General features: G+C 34.0%; 4 protein-coding genes across 4 annotated transcripts; 1 reads left to right on the forward strand and 3 right to left on the reverse strand.

Moving 5' to 3' along the window:
- Positions 1-157: 157 nt before the first annotated feature.
- LOC108204517 (vacuolar-sorting receptor 3) lies at positions 158-6,444 on the reverse strand. Its single transcript, XM_017374004.2, has 12 exons — positions 5,847-6,444; positions 3,900-4,592; positions 3,738-3,826; positions 3,554-3,623; positions 3,397-3,480; positions 3,217-3,293; positions 3,069-3,150; positions 1,860-1,942; positions 1,707-1,773; positions 1,056-1,184; positions 821-930; positions 158-666 (listed from the first exon to the last, which is right to left on the reverse strand). The coding sequence occupies exons 1-12, from the start codon at positions 6,142-6,144 to the stop codon at positions 568-570; spliced, it is 1,881 nt and encodes a 626-aa protein (XP_017229493.1). The 5' UTR covers positions 6,145-6,444; the 3' UTR covers positions 158-567.
- A 4,046-nt stretch (positions 6,445-10,490) lies between these two features.
- On the reverse strand, positions 10,491-12,020 carry LOC135146755 (uncharacterized). The gene is made up of 4 exons (XM_064084824.1): positions 11,980-12,020; positions 11,639-11,891; positions 11,460-11,551; positions 10,491-11,259 (listed from the first exon to the last, which is right to left on the reverse strand). The coding sequence occupies exons 1-4, from the start codon at positions 12,018-12,020 to the stop codon at positions 10,491-10,493; spliced, it is 1,155 nt and encodes a 384-aa protein (XP_063940894.1).
- Positions 11,025-14,205, reverse strand: LOC108198355 (uncharacterized). Its single transcript, XM_064093806.1, has 3 exons — positions 11,639-14,205; positions 11,460-11,551; positions 11,025-11,259 (listed from the first exon to the last, which is right to left on the reverse strand). Exon 1 carries the CDS (start codon positions 13,009-13,011, stop codon positions 12,100-12,102), a length of 912 nt encoding a protein of 303 aa, XP_063949876.1. The 5' UTR covers positions 13,012-14,205; the 3' UTR covers positions 11,025-11,259; positions 11,460-11,551; positions 11,639-12,099.
- A 995-nt stretch (positions 14,206-15,200) lies between these two features.
- LOC108195064 (uncharacterized) lies at positions 15,201-15,766 on the forward strand. Its single transcript, XM_017362000.2, has one exon. It carries the CDS (start codon positions 15,310-15,312, stop codon positions 15,637-15,639), a length of 330 nt encoding a protein of 109 aa, XP_017217489.1. The 5' UTR covers positions 15,201-15,309; the 3' UTR covers positions 15,640-15,766.
- Positions 15,767-20,746: the final 4,980 nt, after the last annotated feature.

Consider the following 20,746-nt stretch of genomic DNA (forward strand, 5'->3'; position numbering starts at 1 on the left):
TATCAGAGCACAACTCCGCTCAAATCATCAAGTAAAAATCAGAAAAGTACTCAGTCAGGCTGGCCGAAGTAACAGTCATCTCTCCTTGAATCTGCTAAGTTTTTTCGTATCTTATTATATTCACAATTTCACATAGCTATACTGCATTGTTCAAAAATCGGGAAAGAAAAATATAATAAATAGAGAAACTGTTCCAGGAGTTCATTATTGTGAAGTGCCATATACCAATACAAATTAGCTAGCTCAGAAGAAAGTCAGCCTACCCTATCATCCATAAAAAGTGGAGAGAACAATTGTGGTAAGAATACAACCAAAAGAGTACAAGAATATTACACCAGAATTTATCCAATAATTTTTCAATCTACCTTTACTTGGCATAGTAATTACTAATTCTACACAGATTTTGGGACAATTTCTTTGCATCTATCTTTTTTATTGTCCAAAATATACTAAAAAGGCGCAAGAGGTCTTAATATTCTTATCTGAACATAAATAGCTTGTGTACTCCTTGCTTCAAACAAAGTTCTGATAAATAAAATGATCAGACTTCCTCTTGGTCGATTTCCTTCAAGCTCGGTCATCGCTGACATGATTTGGAATTTCATTTTGACTGTCTAGGGGCATGTATTGCGCCATTATGGCTCTGATCTCCGAGTCCATGTATGACTGGAAACACATATTTCAATGAGTGATTTGAGTATGAATAAAGATAATATTTGTAGTTATTTTTTGAGTTCCAAAGTTGGTAATGAGCTTACTTATTAACTATTTGTAGTACAAAGTAACTTAGCAATATTATCAGCAGAAACACCATACATACCCTTAATCTATATTTGTACACCATATATGCACCACCAGCAGCCATAGCCAAACCTATCAGAATGACCCAAACAGCGGTCCATGCAGACTTTCCTTCGGCTGCAGTTGTACCTGCAAATCAATGGAATAAAATCAGAAAGCAGCCTTTTGCCTCACATAAACACAAAGAAAATGATTAACATTGTAACTAAAGGGTCTTTAAAGAGATGACGTAACATTTGCCCCTACTAACTTACTTATGCAAGTATCATGCTCCCTGATGTAAAGATTGTCCCCGGAACATGTGCATTCATAGCTACCCCAGGTATTCTTGCAGCTGCATTCAGGGCACTGACACGCTTTCTTATCTTTGCATTCATCAACATCTGGATGGTGAGCAAATCATGACTTAGAAAATTCGAATTACATTTAGAGCAACAGTAAACATGAGCTTATGTTGTATCAAGGCACTTATTGACAACAATAAAGCTACCAAAAAAGAATCTCTTTTTGACAAAGTACCCGGAAAATACTGCGTTACAAAAGTTCAAAATCCCAATCAACTCTAAAAATAATATGCGCTACAAGAAAGTGAAAAACTGATGCATAACTCACAGCCATCAGATTATCGAATACCACGAGATAATATGAAATTTACAAAAGAATACTGCTCATTTGCTTAAAGTTGTCCTCTTTACAATAGTCTAATAATCTTCACCCTAATGGAAATTAAATGGGTTCATGGTCTTAAGAAATCCAGTACGAGTACAATGATTAAACAGGTCCAATGACCAGTACTTATGTCACACAAGGTAGTTTTCTAACAATGGGCATCAATTAATAAAACCAATGATCAATCACATAATATTCTTCTGCAGCAAGTAAAACCAAGTTTTTGGTTCTCTTACCTACACAACTTTTCACACCGTCGCCTTTAAAACCTGGAGGACACACGCATTTGCCATCCCCTTTATCCTGTTCTCCATTAGAACCATAATATGACATTAAATTCAATTTTAAATTGAGGACTTTGAAACATAGTCAAAAGATTTGTCACCAACCGAACAAGCAGAGAAGGTATGTCCTCCCTTAGTTTCATGCCAACAACCTCCATTATTGACCTTACAGCGACCAGGCCCACTTGCTGCAAATAAACATAGGATGTACAAAGTTCACAAAAGTTAAAAACCATTGTTTAGCTTACAATTTAACCCAAGGAATTACATGAATTGCCTATTTGATCTGTTCAGTGGATAAAAAGGTGGAACATTAAAATTAGACTATTAATTATATTAATATGTACATAAAAAAAATTAAAGAATGAATTGAAATGTGCTTCAAGACTTCAGCAGATGGATAAATGATTATTCCTGGATCCTTAGAATCTGCTATAAGAAAGTGCCCCAAGTAGTTATGTGGAAGAACACAAATAATATATGGGTTTTTGAACAGCAAAGGAATGACTATTACAACTTAAACTCATCATTTTGGACATTTCATAATAACAATACCTATACTGAACTCATTCATTTTCAACCAGCTACGATTAAAGAGTACAGAATAATCAATTCTCTAACAGATTAGCTATTGTACAAAACTGAAAATCTGATATACTAATACCACCATTTTCTTATTTTCAATCGAGTATATATGCAATAAGGAGCCTAAATTAAGAAAAGCAAGTACCAAAAACATGATTAGTATAGAGAGATCCCAATATATGACATTGCTTTTGGGTAAGATCTACACTATGAATAATATAATACAACTTCAAATATCTTGTCCGAAAATAAGATTTACTTCATTTCCTTTAAGCTATAACGGACTGAGCACAGTACCATGTTACTAAACAAGTCAATTTTCCTTTCTTGTTCAGACTTCAGAGTTCAGATATATCATATATGTTTGCATATATCTAGAATTACCGGAAACACAAACCAAACTTAACTAAATGAAATATGATAGTATTGCAGTGCATCGATGAAAAGGTAATTGGGTTAGATTAATGAAAATCTAGAAGTTGCATGACAACCTTACTGAGCAAAATTAGATTTCAAAACCTACTATTTTATATATCTGGGTTTTAACAGTAAAAAAAAGTTTCTCACAAAGTCATCTTAATAATCAACATCGTGTCATAGACACACTGCTTACATCCGATAGAGTGACTAACATTTTTTTGCATCATGGTGACCTAAAAAATAACATAACTGCTTCCTTGGAGTTTATTATTTTCTTAAAGAAAAATTAAATTAATTAAAATACTTTACCTACACAAGAGCTATAACCGTCACCCTTAAACTGCACGCCGTCAACTACAGGGCACTCGCATACTCTTCCACGAAATGTATCCTGGGTCCATGAATATGTAAGAATAATAAAAACATCAACAGCACTTCCACAACTCTAAATAGGTACCTTGCAGGCAGTGATGTTGCTAGCCTTATCTTCCCAGCAGCCACCATTTTTTTCCATGCACTCATTTGTCTCAACATCTGAGTAAAGAGATACCAACTCAAAACCATAAAAGTTCATTTATGTAAGAAATTTTCATGCTAAAATCTAGTTTCGAAACATAAACCAGAAGATAGAACCCACCACCACTCAAACACACAGCTGGCTCAGTTGTTTCCTCAAAACCAGAACATAAAGCCTTTAGAACAGCCCCTTTCGCCAACTTCCCTGCAAGAACACATATCATATCAGCAGTATAATTCCTGAAATGACAAAGGAAATACAAAATTAAACAGCTCACCTCTGTACTGTCGATTATTGACAACAAGGGTTGGCAATATGGTTACATCACCCCTTGTCCCTTTCCCGACCTACATGGCATATAATTGTCTATTAGTTACATTTCTTAAATTAGGCTTACACTGGTTCACATTATTATTACCACAATATTTTTTTTAAATACAATAGAGAAGTTAAAAACTTACTTGAGCATCTTGCTCTTCTTTCAGTACAGGGTTGTCAGAATCAGCATTTGGATCCCCCATACACTTCTCAATCTTTTTGGAATCAAGCCCTGTGCAGGAAAAATATTAAATACACCAACCACAGATCCTGATATCCTTAGCATAAAGCATAAAATACATTACCCAAGGATTTGATAACACTGTCAGCACATTCCTTGTTGTACTTTTTCTCCTTCATGGGACATCTAATTTGAAAATCAGTAACGTAGTCCCACCAGACCCAAGGTGTTTGGCTTTCATTTGCCACTTTGAACACACATAATTGTCTTAAATTTTCAATAACCACATCTTTTCCGTCATAACCTGAACTGAAATCCTGTTCAGGATCAGGAGCACAATATCTCCCGTGATTTATGCACTGGGATTTGCACTGTTTGCTTATTGTGAATGCCATAGGACAATACCATGTTATGTAATGAGGAGTGAACTGAGTATAGCCGCCTCTTTCAAGCAGCTGGGCAGCGCCCTTGAAATCTTTAACAAAGTCCATCAGCATATCACATTTAATGCCACATTCATCATTACTGTTCGTCCAAAGCTCATACTCCACACGGTCATCTGGGTGAGGAACAGATTCTCTCCAGTCAAGATTAACGTTGACCATATCCCCATTGCTAATCACTTTCTTCAATTTTTCACCAAATGATTTGTCGAGTAGTGCAGATGGTATTGTGATGTTCTGAATATATTTTGCAGCCTTAACATCCTCTTCAGGTGTGTCCATGGTTATTAATGGTTCCTCCGTGTCATCCACTACAAGAACAGCAGAAGCACCAGCATTTTGGACATTCCACACTTTCAGAGCAAAAAAGCAATCTGCAAACAAATGAATGCAATAATAACTCAATTTAATACCAGACAATATATAAGTACACTAAAGTTATTACTAAAACTTGTACATTCCTCTACACTTTAAGAAAGCTATAATATCTCAAAAATTTGGAAGGTATCTGTTTAAGGTACTTATAGAATGCTTTTGAGACAAGATTACTAAGATTCGCAATCAAATAGTTGAGAAAAACATTTCTGATCACATAAATATGAATAGTAGAAACTGATGGTTTTAACCAAATATAATGAAGCTATGAAACAATTCAGCAACATCTGGTTAGTATAAACTCAAGATGAAGATTACAAAATGAATATGGCACAGGAATCTGAAGATATGTCCTTGTCATACAAGTTTTGTTTTGTAGTGTACACCGCCAAATGTAACATGTAGCTGATGATTTTGTTCTCCTGTTTATATCAATGACCTATAAATTCTTTTATTGACACTTTGTGTTCTGAACCTGTCTCGGAATATATTGTATTAGCCACTGTATTCTACATGTTTGCTCTGCTTCTCAAGGATAGGATATAAAGGGTGCAGTACTCACATCTAAAACTGCATTTTCTGATAACTAAAGCAATAAATCATCCAATTAGTCAAGACTCCTATATTGAGGTATAGGTTTTAACTACAGAATACTGAACCTGACAGGCTAGTTTTGTTCTAGTTTCTTATTTTTCAATTGTAGATATGTGTTCCACAAATATAGATACTACATATAACAGCAGATGCAAAAACGAAAAGTTACAGAAAAAAAACATATACTTTATACCTACACACAAACAGCAAAATTATTGTAGGCAATAAACCTTAGGAAAAAATACAAACAATTCACCCATAAGAAATCGATAGTAAGAGCTAAAAGTAGCAAACATAGAAATGTTAGCAAGAGTGCTCTCAATCACCTCACAATCGGAAATGAGCTAAACTTACACAAAAACCTAAAAGGGTAAATCCAGAAATGGACCAATTGACAAATATTCAAAAGGATACCTTCTAAGATGGACAAACTAACTGTCAATCAAAACTCAAAAGGGTACCTCCTAAAAGCGATAAACACCTCAAAATACAAACCATCTATAAAAACCTTGAAACTCGAACCAAACCAAGCAAACAAGACAATACAAAAAAGCTACCAACTTCAATTTCTTCAAAACAAACCAACCTCACACATAATCCAACCCATCAAAATTAACAAACTTTAAATCAAGAATACAGAAAGGGTAATCGAAAACTACCTCCACGATCAACCAACACAAAAGTAGGCAAAGACCCAGGCTTGGATTTGAAAGAAATCCCAAAATCATCAAAACTCTTGCACCCTTTCTTATTATCTTTAGGATACACAACAGTACCAGCCATGCTACCTCCATACTGAGGAATCCCAAAGTTCCCAATTGCACTATCATGGGTCCCCTTTAAACTATCTGGAGATGTCACTCTAAAGCTATTCTTCTCAACTACAAACTTGCCCATCACTGATTCACAAAAATTAAGCACCATAAACCCTAGAAAAAGCTTAATCTTGAGACCCATCTCAGCAAAATAGATACAGATAGAAAGTGGGTTTTTTCGGTGGAAATCTTGGGAGTATACAGTAGTTGATTTGGGTTTGTTGTGTGATCGAAGACAACAAGTGTGTGTTGAAAGTGACTGTGAATCTGAGATTTATTTACTTAACCCTTAAAAATAGAGCAATCAATTTTTCGGATATTAAGATAAGTGAACTAATTAACCCTCGTTTTGTAAAGGAAAAGATTTATGTTTAGATTTATGTATTTAATACTCAGTTGCAGCCATCAGAGCAGTTGACTTGCTTTGTCATCTATCTACTCTTGTTTCAACTCCTTACCCCAGAAAAAAAACTCCTATTTAAATTCACAGATATTATTGAACAAAAAAAAATTGAGTACAATAATTTAATTGAGGAGATTTTATCATCCTATTTATATTAGCAATCTTTTTGGTGCTTCGTACATGATAAATATTAAAAATATTTTTTTATTTGGATAACTGATTGTTATTATATAGTATGGTAGTCGATCATTAGACCGTATTGCCGATCATTACGTATGTTTATTTATAACATCTTCCAAATTACAATTGTAAATTAATACAAATATTGTTGTACAATTTGATTTTCAAATCTTAATAAATCACAATTTAAATCAGTATTATTAATAATATCAAGTATCAAAGCTATTTATTCGAGTAATGAATCAAGTAACAAGAATATGAATTAAGCAATAAGTTTTGAATAACTATAAATAAGTGAGATAATATCCATTGCGAAGAGATTTTAAATATGAATAATAATTGTAAAGAAAATACTAATATTATAAAAACTATATCTTGATCCAGTTTTGAAACTCAACAGATTCATTAGATGTGTAGCATTGGAATTGGAATTTTTTTTTTATATAAATTAGTAGAATCAGATGTCATATGTTAACGTGTGCAAATAAATTTCATTTTGTGATAAATTAAAATTCAGAATTTATGCTAGCAAAAAAAAAACCACTTTCACCCTTTTGGTAGATGATTTTGATGTTACTGACATCTCGTTTCCTTCTGAAAGTTGGACAACAGAGTTCTAAAAAGAAAGATAGAATGATGTTAAGTTAGATTAGTTTGACCAACATCTGATTTTGAAGTGCTTTGCATCATTTTCAAATTCAATGTGATAAAACAGAATTTGAAAGTATTAGATTAAATTTATGCAACAAACTCACATCGTGAATTGTAGATGTTGTGCTAGTTGTTCCTGATGTCGCACATATTGTAGAGGTAGAAGCACTTGCATCGCATGCATCAATAGCGAAAATATATATATTCTGCTATGTACCTTAACATTATCTTCTTTAAGAAAAATGTTAAGCTTAAGTTATTTTCCTGTTATAGCTTTAATTTTCGGTAGAAAACATTAACTGTCTGATTTTGTGATAGAAGAAGGCAGACACGGTAAATTTTATACAACTGATTACCTATTGAATACAAAATTTTGTTTAGTTTACTAATCTGGCTTTAATCTTATCTGAAATTATTTTTGTTACCATTGTATCGACCATCTTTTTCACTCCTCGATCCATCAAAATAAATTTGTATGCTTCTGTGAGGTCCTCGCCAACTATCACCACTATGTATTTGATTCAAACACCAAATGCAAAATGATCTTTAAGATTAAGTCTGGGATAACTATGCATCACGAATGTACTGCATTTGTCATATTAGGTTACCTCTTTTTTGCAACAGGAACGCAATGTTTGTAGTTTTCGCAATAAAACTTTTTATCTTGTTTCTCCCCCTTAGTTCACATCCTCCACAACTATCACACCACCATCTATTTACTTCAACACATATAACCTTAACAGCACAGTGCAGTACATGTTTTTGCAAGTTGAAATGAGAATATTACAAAATTGATGTCAATTTTACCTAATTTAAGCAGCTATGCTTGTTAAGAAAACTAAATTGTTGTAACTTAAAAGTAGAAACCTTTATATATTTCTTTGTAACTTTTTCATATAGTTCATTTAGTGTCATCGTTTTCACGATTTGCTGCAAAAAATCTGTGTAGGCGTGGTTGTTTCTTCCTCGCCAGATGTGTATCCTTCATCCAGCATCCTATAAACTGTCAAAGTTATTTACATTATTTTTTTATATTACGACATATGTGTTATTAATGTCAGTTTATATGCCAAGTTAAATTTAATTACCTTTTACGCGTAGCAATCAATATCAAGGTTCACATGTATTATGGAAGAAGGATGTGTGATTATTTTTCCAGTTTCTGAATTAAGATTTGTAACAAAGAATTGTATCAATATGTCACTAAACAAATTATGTACCGGAAGCTAAATATAAATAGATTATTTACTTTATTAAAGTGTTATTAGAAAAGTAAAATAAAAATTGTAATCACTAAACAAACATAAGAGTATTAGTCATTCGAACTATAAATCACAATTCTTGTAATCTTACAAAAGGGAGTATCTAGTTGCATTTTAGTGATATTTTGTTAATCCAATTATGCAAAAGAAACACAGCTCAACAAAATATTGACTTAGACCTTCCACGTCAACAACATGAAAATCAAGCATTAGTATGTTGAAGATGGGTATTTCTCCGGATAACATAAGTTATGTACCTATATTATCAGATTGTAATCATCGAGGACTTTTACTCGAAGGGAACTATTATTTTAATAATCCAAGAATCAGAGCACCTTTCCAATTATTGAACTTGTCGCTAATTTCATCTTTGGAGGACATTTTTTAGGTGCATCAATCAGTCCCTAAAGCTTTCGCAATCAAAGATCAATCTCAAATTCATCTTATACAATGCTCACAAATTGAACATGTTTGTTCATAGCATCTGCAAAGAAACATGCTCTACAAACACCAAATAATCTCTTGTTGAGAGACTGCTAAATTTCAGCAGTAGTTACTGTTCGGTACTTGTCACGGCAGTTGAGCAGCGAACGAGATATTAGAGAACGCGGCCCCTACTCTAACTATATAATTGAGATCTTAAGGGATGACGGGTATTTTCCTCTAATGGAGTTACGAACCTTGATCCGATTTCTGTATGTGATCTTATCACTTTAATACAATAAATTATAATTAACTTATATTTGAATCCACAACACATCTAGTAAATGCAAACAAACTCTTACAAAAGTTGTCTATGGCATGCTAAATCTATTGTTCTAAGTTTCCTTTTTGTAATACATGCACTGATAATGTTTAGTGTTAAAATAATTCTCATTATTTCAATCTCTTCGAGCCTTTAGCTTAGCTAGTCATTGCAAAAACAAAAAGTGCAAATCTTGCATGATAATGTTTAGTGTTAAAATAATTTTTAAATTCAAATTGGTTAACTGCATACTGTAGTAGACTCTCTGATTGGTGCTACAATAATTCTAATTTTATTTTCTTATTGATTAACTGCATATTGTAATAGACTCAAGATGTGTTTTACTTGCATCACCTTTCAATTATATGAATATAATTTAAGTAAAACCATTCATAGTACGTTGGAGCAATATTAAGGGTGAGCAAAACCGAACCGGAACCCAAAAACCCAACCGAACCGTGCAAATTCGGTTCCATTCGGTCTTAATTTTCTAATAATTTGGTCTATTCGGTCCGGACCGAATAGACTGAAATAAAATTCGGTTTGATTCTGTCCGTATAAAAATATTTCAATCCGGACCGAATTTTTCATACAATATATTATATTAATTTATATTTATATATATGTATATGTTATATAAATTTATATGTTATAATTATGATATCTAATTTATAAATTTAGTTATATCTATATTTGATCAATTTGTGGTGACTAATTAATATTATAATTTTAAAACAAATTATTGATTATTGATTTTATTTATATATATAATATAATTATATTTTTAAAATAATTTCGGTTCTTTTGGACCGAACCGAACCGTCCATTATAAAATTTCGGTCTAGTTCGGTTCGAGAAAAAACTAAATTTCATTTCTGGATCTTTCGGTTCTGTTCGGTTTTAGGCCGGATCACCGAATGCTCACCCCTAAACAATCTAGTCAAATCCAGTTTTTATCTATTTGGCATGCTGTTGGGATCCAATAAAATGGGACGACACAGGCTTGTCCATCGTAGATGCATCATGCACTGAGAGTATTTATTTATTTTTGCCAGAACCTGAACAAAAACACTCTAGTTGAAGATGAATGAACCAATTATCCCTAAAAATATGTTAACACCACTCTGAAGAGCAGCAAATGAGATTTCCATACTATTCAGCTCATCACATTTGTGACTTGCTGCACACTAACAAGTGTGGACTCTTTCCAACACCTGAATCGTTTCTCAGAGTGTGGAATCAAAGTTTCAAATAGCCATTGCAGTCCTTTCAGCATTCTTTAACATAATCTCGCGTATTCTAGTTTTCAACCTTTCGCAAATTTCTCCTTCCTCATCACTCATTGTGGAACTCTCTTTGCCTTGGCCCTCAAGTGACTGTGACCCTTTACTCACAATTCCTTCTAACCAGTCATTTAATTTTTTCATCTTAAACATCATCGCGACAAGTTTCCTATCAGACCGAGTTGAAGAGGCCTTAGCCTCCACCTCGTCCAAATATTTCTCCCCGCAACCAAAAAACCATCTTTGACATTCATCCTGCAGAGAAGCAGCCAGATCATTGGAGGCACAGTGACTACTTCCCCTCGCCCACTCCATCTGATCCTCCTTGTTTCCTGCTAACATAAGTGACATTTCATCATTCGGTTGCTTTGGGTAAATGTATGGGGCTTTTGGCTTGGTTGCACAACATGTTGTACATGATTTCTTTGTTTCTGTAGCATCCTTGTCGCAAGCAACAGCCAGAGATTTAGTAGAGTTGGATGGCGGGAGAAGATCAGATGCCACGGCTGACTTTACCCATAAATCAGCGTTTCTCTTTCTTTCAATTGCTAAATCAAGCACTTCCTTGACTGTGCAAGTGCTGTTGCCAGTATCTGATGTTCTCAGCAAACCTATATCTGTTAGGGACTGCATTATTAGTCTCGCGTGTGTTAGATCATCTTGAAGCTTTAGAAATTTGTTAACGGCTGGCTTCAGATCATCCACTTCATTTGACTGGAACTCTGAGAAAGTACTACAGAAATAGGTAAAGGCAATCAGAGACTCGAGATCAAATTCCAGAAGATATATGCAAAAATTTCAATCTGTCCAGAGTTACCATGGACTTGCAATAGATCAATTTCCAGAAGATATATGCGGATAAATATGAAGATCAACAATTAGGAAACATACTAAAACTTGTGAAAAAGTTACAATGTTCATACATCTGCGCACCTTAGGCATCGTATCAATCTCTCTGCAGCACAAGCCTCCTGCACAGCCTCAACTGCACCTCGCAGAGCAGCATCTCTTTGCCGTACCACCTCCTGCAGTGCATCTAATAGTTTGCAGCCACTTATTCATAATCTGATGTAGAATGAAGTCCAATCTAATATATACTGTAATATATCTACCTTGCTAATCTTCAAAAGTCTTGAAGGAAGAGAGTCCCATGAAATTTTAGTTTCTGCTCCTTTTAACTCCTCAAGCGAGGGAAATGTTATTGAATGTGAATTCTCTTCAACTGCAGCTGAATCCGAGACCTTGCTATTTTTAGAAGCTTCAACTGGTCTCTTAGCCGGAAGACTTGCTCTTCTTCTTTGTCTTGTAGAGCTTAAGGTATCATCAGAGCTATCATATCTAACAGTACGAACAGGTGAAGCCTGTCTATACAAAAATCACCAGAAAGATTCATACCAGCTAGGAATTTCTCGACAAAAACTTAATTAAATCTAGCATGGTGAAATAGGAATACATAATTTTCTCGTCGTTCATTTCCAGTTGCGCCTCTACCATTGTTTCTATTCTCTGCTTTTAATATTTTTAATTTTCTAATTCAAATTCTTATTTTAAGCAGTAAAAATGAAGTCCAAAATCATGATGGATATGAAGATAACATCAATAGGAAAAGAACAGGCATTGGAAAGCTCACATTTGCACTGCGACTATGTGCAACGCGTTTTCTCTCAGGCGTTCTTCCTCTGCTCCTCCCAGGCATGACATTGGAAGAGTCGAACATTTCTTTTGCACTCAAAAGTTCTGACTGTGTCCAACTTCGTCTCTTTAAATTTCGTCTTGATGAAACAGATGACCAAGTACTCAAATCCGAATCACTATCCTCATCAGGACAAAAATTGTCCCCAACACCATCCACTTGCATCTTTTCTGAGTCATATTTTTCACTAGAGCCATCCATCCCCATTTTCTCATCATCAGGATGGACTATAAACGACGCACTCAGAGACCGACCTTGCGTTTCATTTCCCTGGTTCAAACCAACATTCTTTTGCATCAATGCCTCAGAATCAGACACCGCACGACACAATGTTCCCAAGGACTTGTCTATCTTTTTCTCCGAAATCACACTCTTATCAACCAACAAATCTGTAATAGACGGCTCAAGAAAGCTCTCCATATGTTTTCCAGGAAAGATCTCTTCCGGGGTCCCTTCAAGCGGACGCCTGCCTGGCAGAGGCGTCACGCCTCTCAAAATCGGAACAGGATGAGACTTCTCCAACTTCTGCACATAGATAAATTGGCCAAGTTTCAAATTGTTACTCAAAACCATCTCATTCTCCTCTTCAGGCAATGTGACATACATGGCATGTGTAACATCGCAAACTTTAAGGTAAAACCCTTTATTAGGCCAAAAATCACCATCTTCCAGCACAGGAATTATGCTTGTAATTTGCAAAAGTGCAGCTTTGTGATCAACCTCTATTCCATTTTCATCACTACTCATATCTTCAAGAAACTTCACAAGAACACCAGATTTTAAAAATGCCATATTGCATGGACACAAAATCACAAACAACCAAGCTAGACTAGAATCTCTCTGACATACAATCTTAAATGGGTTTTTACAGACAAAGATACTACATTTTCAGATTTTATGTTAATTCAAATTCTTGAATTACTAAGAAATTGATTGTATTGTTTTTGTAAAATGAATAATTGATGTCTGTGTATGGTGCGAAGGAAGCGGAAGATCACCGAGTGGCGAGTGGTATGTAATTGAAATGCCACTTAATTCATAATTTATAAGAAGGGTTAGGAGGATATAAGCATAAACGATAGTAACTTATTTTAAAATTTTTAAAATAAATACATATTTTAAAATTTATTTGCATGAGTATATCGCGTCTCTCTCCGCAAACCTTAATTTTCTCTTCTCAATCTTTTTTTTTCTTAGCAGCGGCAGGGGCTTCCACCGAATCTCTACCGCTGAAAAGTCCCAAAACCTTTTATTTCCTTTCTTTTGTGTTTCTTCCTTCTTTCTATAAAACTTTTTCGACATTTGTTTGTTTTTTCGGATCTAAGGATTAAAAACCTTTTCCGATTTGGCATTCTTTTTCTTAAATCTCAATTCCACGGAGATACAGATTTCTTGTTCTTCCTGGTGCTTTTATCCTCGAAAGTGGTCCGAGTTATCTTATTTTTGTGGGTTTGTTCCCCAGATCTAAGGATTGTCTTGATTTAGTTAATATTTCATTTACGCAGTGGGTTGTTAGATAATCACGTTTTGTTTTGGATTTTTTGTTGTCTCACCGTTTGTGTGAGTTTTGTTATCTTCTCACCGTTTGTGTGAGTATGGTGCTTGATTTAGTAATAGAAATTGTTAGGGGATTGCATTCTCAGTCGATAGCTCAAACTGTTTGTGGCGGAAGCGAAAATGACGAAGTATGTGTATATATCATCTTCAACAAATCACGTAATTTTATCTCCAAGAAGAATGGATTAATCAGTGATTGTTTTTGTATTTTTTTGCTCGACGCGACTGTTTATGTAGATGCCGTATGACTTTTTTTATTGAATTAACTCATTTATCAAATTAAAAAATTTATTTTAATTTTTTTGCGTCGTTATGTGTCTTTAAAAATAATTTTAAAATATAATACTTAAATTTTAAAGGGTCAAAGGGGCTAAAGTAGCTATTAGAAACTAACATACACATTGTTACCTCTCAAACAGTTAAAGTTTACGGTTGTTTTTAACGGAGGTGTGGATCAGAGTTACAAACTGAAAGTTAATTGAAACTTAGAGTTACAAACTACCACGTTTCAAAGTGTGGGGTCTGATTTGTTAATGAGTCAAAATATCGGGATACAAAGTGCAATAATCTTTTTTTTTTTTTCAGTCTTGAAATACAAATTGCACATGGTTTTTGAAAAACAAAAACAAAATTTCGATTGTCAATTTTCTTCTAATCTAAATTTGAGATTTTGGACCTGACAGATTTTTTTTTTTTTTTAAAGATTTTGGAAGGTGGAATCTGGCCAGTACATACTACCCATATACCAAAACGTTTTTCATAACTAAATGTCAATAGCGTGTCTTATCATTCTACTGCTAGCATATTTGTTTACGAAACCTGAATATTGGCAAACAAGTCAACCAATGTAATCATAAATTATGACTTTTTTGAGTTCTTTTCTAATTATTTTGATTAGTAACGCAAGCTCGCACTTTCGTTAACTAATTCATTTTCTACGGGTACTAAACTGATTTGTTTATTTAGCTTTAACAAAGCGACATTTAAAATATAAACTGATTTGTTTATTAAGCTTTAACAAAGAGACATTTAAAATATAGTATAATGAGTCAAATGAAAACAGAAACCTCTGTATTTTTCTGTTTACATATAACTTATGAATCGTTGTCCAATTAATCAAGTAACCTTTTAATACCCTGTTAAGTAATATATGTTCTATTATATCTTGAAATAATCGAGATTTATGAAAATTTAGAATTTTTTTTATTTTCATTTCAAATTTTATTATTATTGATAAATGATAATTGGTTAGTGCCATTGTGTTTCCAGCTATAGCAGCTACTAGTCAAACATATATTGCTTCCTAATTCCAGCGGCTCTATCCCAATCTTGAATTCATTTTGTTCAAATATTCCCAAAGTCAAATTTGCAATACAACGCGTGCATGTCTCTGCCTATTCTAAACCTTATCTAATATCTCACTATATATATGTCTGTCAACACATTATTCTTCACAAATTGTAAACGCAACTCACAACTTATTCAACTGCAAGAGGAGTGAAAAAAGAAGGGGAAGCAGCAAAGTATTAAAGCATGGAAGGCTTGATACCATTTCTCATCCACACCATCAAGAAACAGAAGACTTACAACAAGTATCGATCCCTGTCGGACACTTCTAACCGAAGCTACCACGTTCTGGTGGGACCCAACTCGGCGGAGGGATCGTCTCACCGTCGAACGAGGTCAGACGTAGATTTCTTGGGGAACAAGTCAAGTTACGGTGATAATTTAGCTCATTCGAGTGGCATGATGAATAAAGGTTCTGCTGTCACAGCTGGGAATGCTCATGATTCTAAGCTTGTTGGGTCTGGCGTTTTTCATGTTGCGAAAGATGGTAAAACTTATGATCAGCATCGGGACTAGGTTAAGTATTGATGGATTATATTAAGTTAAGTTACCTTTGAGGTACAAGATCAATTGTATATTAAGTTTGGTTTGTTCATTTCGTGGTGTTTATTCTAATTCATTTATTTGATAATCTTACCTCCAACTTTGAATTGATTATTTGTTGTATGATTTATTCTTTCGTCTCGTTTAAGTACGGCATATTGATCAAGTCGAAATTTAAGTTGGATCGAATCTAATATATGAGTCCTGTTTCCTTGCAACCGTGTGTTAGAGAGGGTTTACCAAACACACTATACCAAGGCTGTTAGATCTATATTTTAAGGGCACAGACTCACTCAATTTTTTAAATGAATTTTATATCAAACTGACCACTCGTTACGTCAAAATATCTCGCTTAACCTACCCATCTCATTGGCGACTCATTTAAGCCACTTTAACAAAATATATATCATTTTATCCACATTATTATTCATATTTTTTTACTTAATCATTTATAAAAAATTAACCGTTTGTTTTTTTACCACAAAACCACTTCGAGTATCTTCATAATATCTCGAGTATCTATCAAAATAATTTGGGAATTAATAAAGCAAGACAGCTATGTAGTAAAAATATTTGGCTATAAATATATATTTATGTGATCACCCTAACTCTGTTGCTTTAGAATTTACTAAATTATTTTGATAAATACTAGAGACAATTATGAAGGTACTCGAAGTGGTTTGGTAGTAAAAAAAATAAACGATTGATTTTTGGTAAATGATTAAGTAAGAGATATGAATAGTGATGTGGGCAAAATGATATATATTTGGTTTATAGTGGCTTAAACGAGTCCCCGATGAGATGGGCGGGTAAAGTGAAATATTTTGACGAAATTGGTGGCCAATTTGATATATAACCCTTTTTTAATGGATCCGCTATAAATATTCGCAGAACGAGAGTTTCTCTTTCCACGGAATGAAACTTTAATGAAACTTTTCCGTCTCACATATAATAATAGCGGATCCATTAAAAAAAGATTGAATCTCCCTTAAAATATAAATCTAACGACCCTCGTACAATGTGTTAGATAATCTCTTTCTAACAAGGAATAAGATCCCTAACATAGTGACATGTATTATATATGTATTCGGTTGGGAATTGGGATATGAATTTTTCGATCAAACTCGGATCTGACATGTATATATTTCGGTGGGTTGGGGTTTGATTTTATATAATAAAATTAAAAAATAAGCAGGCAACGACTAGACTAGAGTCTTTGGTGGCGGATCATAACAGGGAGGGCTGATCACAAACAGAGCTGAGCTGGCGGAGCTGAGTTTTGACCGAGCCGAATTTTAATTTGTTTTTTTATCGAACCGAGCCAAGCCGAGCTTTCTTATCGAACAAAAAATTGTGTTCGAGCTCGAGCTCGTTAACTAACAAGCCGAACACGAGTTTCTTCATGAACAAATACGAGCCAAGTTGAGCCGAGCCGAGCCAGAAAAAAATAAGGTCAAACCGCTACTTGACTCTTAAAATAGCAAGCCAAATAAAATTTTCAGTGTGTTCTGATGGTACCATATTATAATTAATATTCTCCTGATCGATTTGATATATTATAGGTAGAATTCGGCGTTCAATAACATGTATTATGAAATTATTCTGAAAATATTGTATTTTTTCGAGTTTTAACGAGCCGAGCTCGAGCCGAACACACTAAAAGCTCGGCTCGAGCTCGTTTACTTAACGAACACATTTATGTGTTCGAGTTTGAGCTCAAGTTCTTAACCAAACGAGTCAAACCGAGCTTTTATCGAGCCGAGCTCGAGCTTGTTCACGAACAGCTCAATTCGTGAACAGCCCTAATAACATGCAACCAACCAGCCAGTAATGAATTCAATTCTACAAACGAGACCAAGTCGTTAGAAGACTTAGAAACATTTAACAAACAGAGTCTTCGAGCTATCTAACAGAATCTTCCATGGAGCTAGCGGCGGGCTAAAATCATTGATAAGATAGAACCCGTAAAATGTTATACAAAATTTGTTGAATCAATAAGATATTGTACTTCAATAATATTATTTATATTTATTGATTATAATTTAAAAATAATATGCTATTAATATTTTAAATTATTAAAATAAAATATATCTGTTCAATATGATAATTAATGATGTGTAATTTTCCTAAAAATTTATTAAAGTCATGATTATTATGTCTTCATAGATGCAAATCTCAGTGGTGCTGAAATCCAACACATTATAACAAAGGATGACATAGTGAAGCGGCTCAAACTCAAGTATAAAGCTGCTACCGTTAACAAGTTGCAGAATATTTAAAATTGAGAAAATAGCCTAATCATCCACCACAACGTTGAAGCAAGAGAGAGGAGGTATTACGGGTAGCAAGTTTCAAATGTTTTTTGATTTTTTGTGATAGGTACAGTGTATTGTGCTGATAATATGGTGGCAAATAACATTATATCATTTATTTCAAGGGTTCAGATGGTTGAACATAGTACCTTCTGCTTGTGAATTATACTCCCTCCGTTTCTTTTTTCTTTTCTTGTTTGTGATGTCGGTACTGTTCATAACATGAGACAAATTACTAATTTACATCTAATCTATAAAACTAAATATAGTCATGAGTGATTTTGTTAGATTCGTGTTCACAAGTACTTTAATACAGTGAAATTTTTATATTTAATGCTACTACGAAATGAAAGATATTAACGATCAAAAGTGTGTATTGGCAAACGTGAAAAGTACAAACAGGAAAAGTATTTAGAGACGGAGGGAGTAGTAATTAATAGTTAAGAAGGATAAGCCTAATATGTGTAAGAAAGTTATGTCAACTATCTCTGTTGGACATTATAAGCATGGAGTTCAAAGAAAGGTGTTTTCATGAGTTTTAAAGATAATGCAAGTGTTATTGCGAATCAAGGTTCTGCTATTACTGGAACAATGGGATTGAGTGTGAATTTGTGACCCACAATTTCCGGTGCATTGTTTTTCTTTATAATTCTAATCTATCGTTGGTGTTATGAAATGAAATGGAGGATGCCTTTTGGCTCTTTGATTTCTCTCATGGCCTTTGGTTTTTAGTTTTCTCTCATTAAAAGTTGAAACTCTTAACCTTTTATTTGTATTCCAAGGCACTTGTTTCTATTGAGAAGTAGTAAGAAATACATAGATATTATCACATTCTCTCCTCTTTAGCTTTATGCAATACTTCTCATATATCATACTATACACTTTTCTTGTATTATATACATAACACATTATGAGCACGATTCGCTTTTTCATTTTGTTGTATGTTGAACGACTCGCTCTTCTGCTTTGTTTGTAAGATTACTCTCTTGCTTTATTCAACGAAGATCTTGTTATTTCAGTTTGTTCATCAAGTAAGTACACTTCTTATAGTTATTTTGCTTCGCTTGCAATAGGATGATATTAAAACTAAAATTTTGGCACAAAGTTCTGTTACAGTTGTTATAGAACAAATTTATTATGTGCATCTTTTGTACATTTTAGTTGCTTGCTCATCATGAGTTTGCTTAATTTGTAGCTGGGGTCATTAACCGGCGATGAAAAGAATTTGGTTGAAATAGATAAGACATGAACTATGATGCCCCAAACACAATCAACATAAGCAACAATGTAGTCCCATGAGGAGAGCAAAAATGTTTAGTCAAAGAAGTATGTTAAGATCTTTAATTACTAAGATCTTTAATATCTTAGAATAGATACTAAAATTGTAAGGCTATAAGCCATATTAGTCAAAAAAAAAAAAAAAGTTATCTCACAACTCCAATGCCCATAAATTACCTTTGTAACTAAAGGACGTTGTCCATTCTCTGGGATGCTTTTATATTGGTAAAATATCTAAGCATTCATAAACTTAGGACAGAATTTTAAATAACATTTGATATATCTGATAATTATTTGGTCGACCGCAACTACTTAAAGAATTTGATTTGACGGAAATCATGCCATTTGCAAGTTGCTATTACTGATAAACTTGTGATTTTTTGATAATTCGAAATGAGGATGAAGCTGTATGGTATAACAAATAGACGCAAGGAGACTACACACTTGCCTGCTTTTGGCATTAAAAAGGAACTACAGAATGATAGTTTGTTACCAGTCTATTAACCCCCAGTTAACTATCCCTCCTTGTGTGTGCATTTTCCCAGAAGACATTATAATTGGATTGTTATGTGCTTATTATGTGTCTTGTAAATTTTATGTCTAATTCATTATCCATCGAAATTTATTGAGCTTATACTTGTTGTAAAGGTCTTTTAATCATCTACAATTTTTTTTCTTCGCGTATTTCTAAAATATGCTTATAAGTATGTCAAAATCTGTTGGGTTCCGTCCCGAATTCCTAAATAAGTCAAGAATCCTAATTGGAGAAGGTATCTTATTTATGATAATTGAGGTAATCCGATTCTTGGTAGAATATTAATTGTGGAAGGATTTCTATCCAAGATAGGAAAAGATGGTAATTATCATAAATAGGAATTTGAAGTAAATTAGGATTAGAATATTTGTGGTGCCTATAAATATAGTTATTTGTAGGAGTTTTATGTATTGCAAAAGTTAGAGAGTTGTGTGAGAGATACACAAGAGAGAACTTTTGTGATCAAGTTGAGGGGTTTGTATACAAGAGTGTTGAGTGAGGGAGCGACTCCAATCTTGTAATACATTCATATTTAGTGGATTGGTGGTTTTACCCTCCCTTGAGGGGTTTCCACGTTAATTGTTTGTGTTCTTTACTTTCGTGCTTGTTATTGTGTATAATTAACGTCAATCTATAGTGGATGCGATCCTAACAAAGTGGTATCAGAGCCGATAGTTAAGAAGTTGATCCTGGGTTGCGGGCTGTAGTTGTGTGATGTGGGGGAGGCTCTCCAGAATTACTATTGGAGGTCTTGGACGGCTTGTGTCGAAAGTCTTTTCGACAAAGGTGGTCGGACGGCGTGTCCCGCAAGATGAGTAACCGATGAGGAGCGGCGGTATAAGAGTCACAAGATTGGTGGTTCTTGGATTGAGGGGAGATTGTTGAGTGGGTTCAACCCAAGTCCCACATCGGAAAGATAAAGAAGATTTATCTTGAATATAAGCAGCCAAATAAC

The sequence above is a fragment of the Daucus carota genome, chromosome 1 (genome assembly GCF_001625215.2).
Source record: "Daucus carota subsp. sativus chromosome 1, DH1 v3.0, whole genome shotgun sequence".
Lineage (NCBI taxonomy): Eukaryota > Viridiplantae > Streptophyta > Magnoliopsida > Apiales > Apiaceae > Daucus > Daucus carota.